The following is a 9,437-nucleotide window of genomic DNA, read 5'->3' on the forward strand; positions in this document are numbered from 1 at the left end:
TTATATTGTCTTAAAGTGAAGTCTTTAACCATTAGATCCTTCCAGTTTAGACAAGCATGTCCCTAAAGCTTACATGTCTCACATGCATGCACCATGCTTCATTTCTTTTGAATAAACAAATTGGAAAGCCATCCCTCTTTATCACTAACTCATTTCGGCCATGATGAAGAAAAAGAGAAAAATAAGTTTATATTTTATAAACTCAAAGTTTATAAGATATAAACTTTGTCTTTTGCTAAAAGACAAAAAGCTTAACTAGTTCAAAATGTTGTACATGACTTATTAATTCATACATTATGAAATAATATATGTTATATTACTTGTTAATGAAAATTAATTATTTCCTTGAAATGAATAATTTCCAATTTAATTATAAGAGTTTTATTGAATATTTATTAAAATGAATTTCTAATAAATAATCAATTATATCAAGTTGTTGTTAGTGTGACCCACTAGTATAATATGTTAATTAGCAATATCACTTTAATATGATTCTTGAGCATACTAGACCTTTCATATATACGTTGAAAACCCTAAAACTCGTGGGCTTGGGCTTCACAGTTCTCATGTCGTGAGCTCCTAACACTCACGTTGTAAGCACAATTTAAATCAGCATTTCCATTTAATCGCTTCTCACATCGTGAGCTCCAACTGCTCACGTCGTGAGCTTAGTTTTCCCCCAAATCCTTTCCAACTTCGAACAATCATAACTTCTTCGTTTCAACTCCGAATTTGGCGTTCTTTATATCCACAGAAAGGTATTGAAGAGCTCTACACTTCTATATCGATACTTTTGGCTCACCACATGTCCAACTTAAAACCTTAACCCTCGCAAGTGGCCTGACACATAACTTTCCCCAATCCATCCTCAGTTCCAAATACACGATTCATAGGCCTTGATCCTATTACCAACAATAACATCTTTCAATAAAGCCCAAACCTCACTTCCTTAAAATCCCCAAAGCCTACATATAACTAAATTGCGGTCCATGATCCTGAATCACAGAACAATCCGAATCAGAGCGTTACATAAACAAATGATCCTTACTAGTAGACATTGTAAAGGTAGTGGATGAACTCTCTTGGAAGTTAGGCTGCTCATACTTGAAGGTTCTTTCGATTTCAGACAAAGCGATAAAACTCTTGATATTCTCTTCAGTCTCTTTGGTGGAAGGAGAAAGTTCCTCAAACTTGGTGGCGGCATAAAATCAAACAAAATTGGAAACTGTGAATTTCAGGATCGTTAACATATTAAATCGGATCCTACTCTTTTTGATCCAGTTAATTGGCAGAAGATCACCGTTGGCGATGGACTGGTGTTTCACAAAGAAAAAATTCTCTTTCCAAGAACCATCATTTTGTTCTGTTTTCAAAATTCGATGTGTTTTGTTGGTTTTGACTTTAAATAGGAAACGACAAGACCCAAAAGTTGAAAGATCATAGACCTGGGCTAGCTCAGCCAAACCCATGTTAAGACCTATGGACTGATTCAACCGATCAATCCAAAAAATTGTCCCCTAGAGTGCAGGCATGGTTTGATTGTAAGAAATTTTTGTCACCTCGAAAAACTCAGAAACAACACAAGAGAAAGGATAGGTCAAAACTAAGGAGAATGGATATTCGGGGGAAAAAACCCAAGTAGGAGAAATAAAATCTGGTTGGGCATGAGCATCGATAGTTTTGAAAATGGTATAAGCAGGAAAACCCCTCTCGTTTTCAAAGATTCAATGTCGCCATCTTCAAAAGAATAGATCTCTTCATACTTAAAGATTTTTTGATCAAAAAAATCCTCATTATAGGAGGCAAGGATGCTTGCGCGAGAGTGAAGGATCATTTTACCCATGGATCACAAAAAGAAAATAAAGTAGGAAAAATGAAAGAGAAGGGGGCAAGAAATTTACCTTGAAGACGACTGATGATGCTTGAAAGATAGAAGAGGTAAAGAAGCACCAATAACAACTATACCCTATTTATTCAGATCGCAGAAGAGAGATAAGTGACATGACAGGTTAATATCTCCCAATGAACAGATAAAATTCTATCCGTTGGAGTTTAAAATTCAAAATTCTTATCTTAGTTCGATTTCAAAATAAATTATTCCTTTTAGATATTTGAAATTAATCCAAACATTTTGTAGGTTAATTTAGGGGCAATTATTATGGGTCGGGATCCTGAAATATGTCTAAGATCCCAGATCTTAAAATAGAATCAGGATCTTGAAATATATGTTGTAACGAGTCAGTATCCTGAATATTTTCAATGTTATTTTTTAATAAGATTAAATATATTTCCTGTTTGTTATTCACATGTCTAGAAATAGTCAACACAAGTCACATTTATATTGAAGAATCTCTCTAGGCAAAACCTAAAATCCGGAGTTACCAAGTCAAGGAAACGTGCAAGGGCTTGTTCAAAAGGATCCCGAGAATATCAGACATCTAGTTAGTAACTTAGGCTATAAGTACACTTGTGTAAATCACACAACGAGCACCTAGAGAAACTGAATCACTTGTGCTCATACTCTCAAACACATTTCTGTAATTTGCATTTTGATTAATAAGATTAAACAATGAATGTTATCATTATCACCTCCCAATGTTTTATGTCGTAGATCCTAGCAAGGATCAAGGGATTTCCTTGTAAGATCATCAGTGTCACTTTTCATTCAATCTTTTACATTCATATTGATTGCAACACCACAACCTCTCATACAATTTGGTTGATACTTTCTTGATTATTTTTCGACCAAAACACCCATATTGTAATCGATACTGATTAGATGTATGGTTTATATAAACCATGTTAGATGTATGGTTTATAACTTTATATAGTGGCAATCTTATTTACACAATATAAAGTTTCACAAAACAATATATTTATACACATGTTCTTTTAAAAAAATGTGATTGTTCCCTAAATAATTTTTATTTTATAAAGTTATTAAGATTTTTTAGCTATTAGGTTAAAAAAAATTGTTTGATAGTATGACTTTAAAATGTTTATTTTGTGACAAAAACTTGAAAAGCTATTTCATATATATTTTGAAAGCTTTAAGCTTTTATGTTTCGATTTTGAGTTTTTATTCATACATATGTTTTTTTTTTATATATAATTTATACATTTTAAAAAGCTTACAAACACTTTTTTATAAATAAAAGTTAAAATTTCCTATTATTTTTATCAAACATACCAAAAAACTCAATAATTAAAATATACATACTAGTCATTCTACAGTATACTGAATTTTTCCTTGCTAACGAACTCACAATACTTGCTTTGTCGTTTGAATATAAGTGAATGAGTTCGGTGTATAAATGACTTGAAAGGTTTAGGAAATACGACATTAAAGAAACATAAACGAAAAGAACACATTCTATTAAAACATCATACACACAATCATCAATTGATTCAAAATTTCCATTAAATATCTAGTTAAATACAAATATATGAAAATCAGGAAAAACACTCCGACTTTTATTCTTGAACCAACTGAAAACATATAGTTGTATACATGAATAAAGCAAAGACTCATTTCCATCAAGCATGAACTGGTGTCTCACACAAACAATGGAGGAATGACATAACATTCTCTTAAACACAAACGTCACATATGCGGGAATCACTAATGATTTCTGCATCATGCTTAGCATATATGCACAAATCCAACATCCAAATAAAAATTACAACTTTTTCCTCCTAAATGTCCCAATTTGACACAATTGAGACCTTTTGAGTTTTATACCGATTTACTAATCTAATGCATCCCGCCTCCAGAGACCTTTGAAAGTACAACGTCAGGAGGTGGTGACGGCAGCATGGTGAATGCAAAAATCCCACTTATTGCAGCCGCCACAGCTCCCACCACAAACGCTGGTAAATTGCCACCACCAAACAGTGCGTCCCATGGTCCACTTAGCACAGATACAACCATCTGTTGAAACAAAAATAAAATTCGATGAATATCGTTTAGACATTAAATAATAGTATTTTCAAAACGGTGGTTGTATCTGTAGGAATAAATAAGTTAATCAAGTATTGTCTAGTCCAAGATCAAATTGTTTGATCCATGACCTATTGTGACATCTGTGATACATTTCAACTAAAACAAAACATGTTCTTTCAAATAAAAAACAACCACTTAACACATTCTAACTCATTTTAATTTCGACCTATATTAACATACTCGTAAAAGACAACTCGTGTTACCAATATCTTGATACTTTGTTTATTTTTGACCCAACTCATTCATTTGTCCCATATACCTCAAATATTAGCTTATAGGAATGGTGACAAGTGTGAGGGTCCCAAATTTATAGATGTGGGGCCAACCACAACCCCCATACCATATGTTTTTATTAGCCTAATGGAAGTCAAGCAACGGTATGGGAGATCATAATGTAATGTTTTGGTTTTAGTCAATGATGAGAAAGCAATGTAACATGCTCGACTGGATGGCCAAATTTGTTTCTATTATAGTTCAATTTTGATTTAGAAATACAAAAACTTATTTTGGATTGTGGCATACAAGTCATATTATGAGTCCAACTTAAAGTAAGAATACAAGTCTAAAGAATACTTGTGTCGTCATGCCACAAATTAAGAAACAGTGAGGGCCCATTTTTGTTTTCAAATGCCAAATTCCACACAAGCTTACAATTTTGACTTTTTGTACCAAAACTTCAATTCATAATTTATGTAATGAAAACCCCCTATTTTGTTTTATAAAAGATATTTGCAAAACATAATATTAATTGTTGTTATTGATATAAGAAAAATGTACCTGAGGAATCACGATTGCAAGATTCAGAACACCAAGTGATAGACCTGTGAAATTAGAATAAATTATAGTTAAAGTAAAACTACAAGAATATTTTTTGTTTTTAATTTAGAAATTACAAGACAATTTTATTTTAATTTACCTTGTCCAGCTCCTGAGTCGTTAGAAAATATCGAGGCTAGAGCGCAAGGGACACTAAAAGTCACCTGAAAGCATACCATAAATTAACAAAAATGAGATCGAGCTTTAACTTTATTTAAGTAATAATTTCACAAAATATTAATAATTTTTACCATGAACATGTCAAGAATCTTTGTATTTATTACGCAATTAAATGTATTTTTCAAATGGTCAAATATATTAATTGATTTGCATTTAGAGTTTAAGAGTTGTAAAGATTCATGATATCATTAATCTAAAATTAGATTGATAATAATCGATTAAATGTAAGACAATTACCATCTTAAATTCTCTTCTTGATAAGAATATAATCAAATTCCATATATACTTTATAAAGAATATATTCAGTTAATAAGGTAGTATTCCTATCCATTTCCTTTTAAATTATTATTATCCTTCAAAAAAAATTATTCCACACAAAAACACATATATTGCAACCCAAAAATGTTTATACTTGAGCTATTTTATATTCTTTTACATTTAAAAATTGGTATTTAGTTATTTATTAGTATACAACTTTAAAAGAAAATCAATTAAAGCATGTATATATTATAAATATGGAGAAAGTATTAATTTTCTAATAATATTTAATATAAAATATTAGTATATGTGAATTTGATGCAAGTAGTTGTAAAGGTAAGAATTTACTCACAGCGAGTGGGGCACCGAGGACGGCAAAAATCGACAGAGCTCCGCCTTTGATCCCGGCGTTAGGTGGCAGAGGAGTGGTGGTCCCATCTGGCAACGTCGTGAACTGCCTTTCAGACTCCGCCATCTTCGTCACCAGAACCGTCATCGCCAAACAAATAGCAAGAAGGAAATTAACGCCACCCCACAACCGCTTCACACCACCTACCCAACGAGCCAAGTGCTCGATGCACAGAGAAGAGAGACCTGACACGACGGAGTTAATCAACAAACCCAAAGCTCCGGCACGGACACCACGGTTGTACAACTGCCCAGCCGGTCCAGTACCCACCTCACCACCGTACACCTCCTTACCCATCCAATCGGTGTCGAAAAGAAAAAATGGAAACCATGCAACCCAGTTTAAGCATGTCACCATCAACAAGATCCACATCGGTCTTGACATTTCTTTCAATGCTCCGAGCATTTCTCCAAAGAAAACCATTTGTTTCCCGTTGGATTTATCGACGGCTTCCGGTACGAAAACATCCTCCGACACCGTCGCTAGAGCCAACACCGTTATGCTCACCAACAGTGCGATGGAGATGAAGAAACAGGTTTTCAAATTTGCACAGTAGACGTCGCATGCGGCTGTTTTTGTAAAGGGGACGATCTGGTAGAGGTGAGTGTAAGAACCGGCGGCGTACCCGAGTACGTTTCCGACACCCATGAAGAAAGCAAACATGGCATTTCCGGTACGGATCTTGCTAGAATTGGAGCCGGATAAGTCAGCCAACAACGCCCGGCATGGACCTTGAAGCGTGTTATTTGCAACATCAAGAATCCAGAAACCGACGACAAAAATGGCTACGGCGCGGGGCTTCGTCGGTGCACCGAGTTTGTCTCCGGCAGAGACACCAATGTCGGCAGCGTATCCGATAAGGAAAACGGCGATGGCGACAAGCAAAGCTCCTCCGGCAATAAAGGGACGGCGGCGACCAAAGCGAGAGGTGCATCGGTCGCTGTAATAACCGACGACGGGCTGAACAATCATACCGGAGATTGGACCACAGAGCCAGATGAAAGATGACCAGGCGTGGGGAACACCAAGGAGTTGGACGTAAGGGGTGAGGAGGGAGAGTTGGAGGGCCCATCCGAACTGGACACCGGCGGCGATGGCAGACACCATGATTAATTGCCATATCGGCCTTTGTGGTGATTCATGGTGCTGCATTTCCAGCGGAGCCCGTGGTGGTTGTTTATCATCTTTCGTGGATGACACCATGTTCTGCAAATCAAGATGAGGATGAAAATGGAGTTAAAGAGAGAGCGGATATGTGAGAATTAAATGGAGATGAAGGATGGTATTTATAAGCTTTTTGGCGGCTTCAAGAATGATGAGATGGCTTGGGCTGGCACTTGGCAGTGAGCCTTTTAGTTTTGGATAATATTTTCTAAATTACTATCTATCAATATTTATAACTACAAATAAATAAATTTAATGGATTCAAATTACTTTCTAATTCAGAATACTACGGACTACCAGTAGTGACATATTATCAACCAAATTTGACTCTCAAACATACACATCTCCTCTTCATTGACGCTAGACCCGCTCTCTCTCACACACAGCCACACACACATGCACATAAATAGTATATAACTACTATATCCTAAAAGTAATTACTAAATTTTAAAAATTAATAAAAATTTGATTTGTGTATTTAATTAGCGCAATTATGACATCATTATATATATGGTTGGACGGTTTTATTTAAGGTAAGGTTGGTCGTATGGTCGGTGAAGCAACGGAAAGAAGCATGAGCCGTGAAGATTGAGTCATGAGTGATTAGATTTCACCTGGCGCCCAGCAGTACATATTAAAACACCGAGTGAAAAGATTTTGAGATCACATTTATTTGTCATATTGTTTAATCAATACACAAAATATTTAAAATGATTTTAATTAAAGTAATACCAAAAATGTTTTACACTATAACCAATCTTTTACCAATATATTTATGAAATTGTTAAAATTGTCCATTTATGTTTGGTAACATACTTAAATTTATCCACAAACTTATTATCTATAGTCATAAAATATAAATATGTTATCAATAAACTACTATCTTCGGTAATTAATTCAAAATTTAAATATAATCATTTCATGTCCCTTTTCTCTTTTATTCAAAAGTTATAGTATTACTAAGCCGTGTCATTGACTCATTGCTTATCCAAATTTTATCAAATGTTTACTTCAATTTATAACTAAAATAATTTTTGAGTTGTATCATAATAATTAACAATTTTGCAATACGTGAATAATAATTTTAGAGCTAACTTATAAAAAATCCAATATATTTTTACCTAATTTTTTTAAAAACTATTTATACTTTTTCTAAGTACGTTAAAATCCCTATATTTTTTGAAAGTCTAATTTAAAACTTTCTAATATGAAAAACCTAACATCTTTCCATTCAACTATTAAAAAACAAATATATTAATTTTTTAGTGTGTTAAAACCATATATTCTCAAAAAAAACTTATAATCAAAGATATTATACGAAACCTTTAAGAATCAGAATCGATTAACATCTATGCTTATCTAGATTTATTTGGCTCAACGACTTAATTAGACAATATCGGAAAAATATAAGAATTTTAATGCATTAAAAGTTATAGTGGTTTTTTTAAAGATTAAATGAAAATATATTATCCATATTTTAATTATTCTTGGTTTTTATTTTTAACGCATTAAAAGATTATAATGGTTTTTTTAAAGATTAAATGAAAATATATTATTCATATTTTAATTATTCTTGGTTTTTGTTAGTCACCTTATTTTAAAACTTTTGTATAACCGTATAAGGGTTTTCACCTAATTATAAGGGTGGAGCAGAGCGGTCATATTTTCATCATATTATGTGTATCACTATTCATGCCGGTTATTATTTCTTGTTTTCACATTTCATCTTAAAACTCTCACAACTATGTCATGATCATCTTTCTAATATATTTTTTATTTAAAAAATAAAAACATATAAAACAAATTAAAGAATATGTAACTAATAATGATACAATATCATTAAAAAAAAATTTAAAAAAATGTACGAATGAATTATAATTAAATTTTCATTAAATACTTAAAACTATTTCATTCTTAAACCCAACATTGTGTTATTTTACGCTTGTGTGCACGATTGTGTGTCGTATATGTGTTAAAAATAAAACAAATTGTTCCTAAGTAGATATGAATTTAAGATCCTTTGAGCAATTACTCCATTGTATTACCTAAATAAATTATTAATTCTACTGTAATATGTTTGAATATTAAATAAAAACCAACCAATTTACACAATTGAGATTTATGATTCTTTCGAAATATAATCCTTCAGAAAATGCAACAACCAAGTTGAACGTGACTATTATAGATGCTACTACACAAGTAGAATTACTATTATCACAATCGATATTATTATATCTATATATTAAAATTGTGCAGCAACATGAATAGTGAACTGGCCAATTGTTTGGCAGAAATGGTCCATAAGTTTTCATATTTTCAGTGGTTCAGATTTTTGGCACTAAACTTTGTAATATTGTCAATTTGGTCCATTATATTATTAACAGTTCTGTAAGGATAAGGATGGCCGGTGACACGTGCCATTCCCACGCCTCCCCCCAACGGTTCTGCCTCGGTTCCTGTGTTTCCCACGAAATTTTTTCTGGATCCCTCCATTTCTGAACGACGCTTCTGAACACAACCACCACATCTCCACCGTTTTCCGCTTCCCGTTTTCTACTTGGTCCAGGTATGTTTTCCCTGCTCACGTTCTGACCTCCACCACCGTCT

General features: G+C 33.3%; 1 protein-coding gene across 1 annotated transcript; it reads right to left on the reverse strand.

The window, feature by feature from the left end:
* Positions 1-3,447: 3,447 nt before the first annotated feature.
* Positions 3,448-6,975, reverse strand: LOC145133457 (sucrose transport protein-like). The gene is made up of 4 exons (XM_079068398.1): positions 5,610-6,975; positions 4,920-4,983; positions 4,781-4,824; positions 3,448-3,931 (listed from the first exon to the last, which is right to left on the reverse strand). The coding sequence occupies exons 1-4, from the start codon at positions 6,867-6,869 to the stop codon at positions 3,755-3,757; spliced, it is 1,545 nt and encodes a 514-aa protein (XP_078924524.1). The 5' UTR covers positions 6,870-6,975; the 3' UTR covers positions 3,448-3,754.
* Between the last annotated feature and the right edge of the window lie 2,462 nt (positions 6,976-9,437).

Source organism: Lactuca virosa, chromosome 1, assembly GCF_052849685.1.
Source record: "Lactuca virosa cultivar CGN04683 chromosome 1, Lactuca_virosa_CGN04683_v6, whole genome shotgun sequence".
Taxonomy (NCBI): domain Eukaryota; kingdom Viridiplantae; phylum Streptophyta; class Magnoliopsida; order Asterales; family Asteraceae; genus Lactuca; species Lactuca virosa.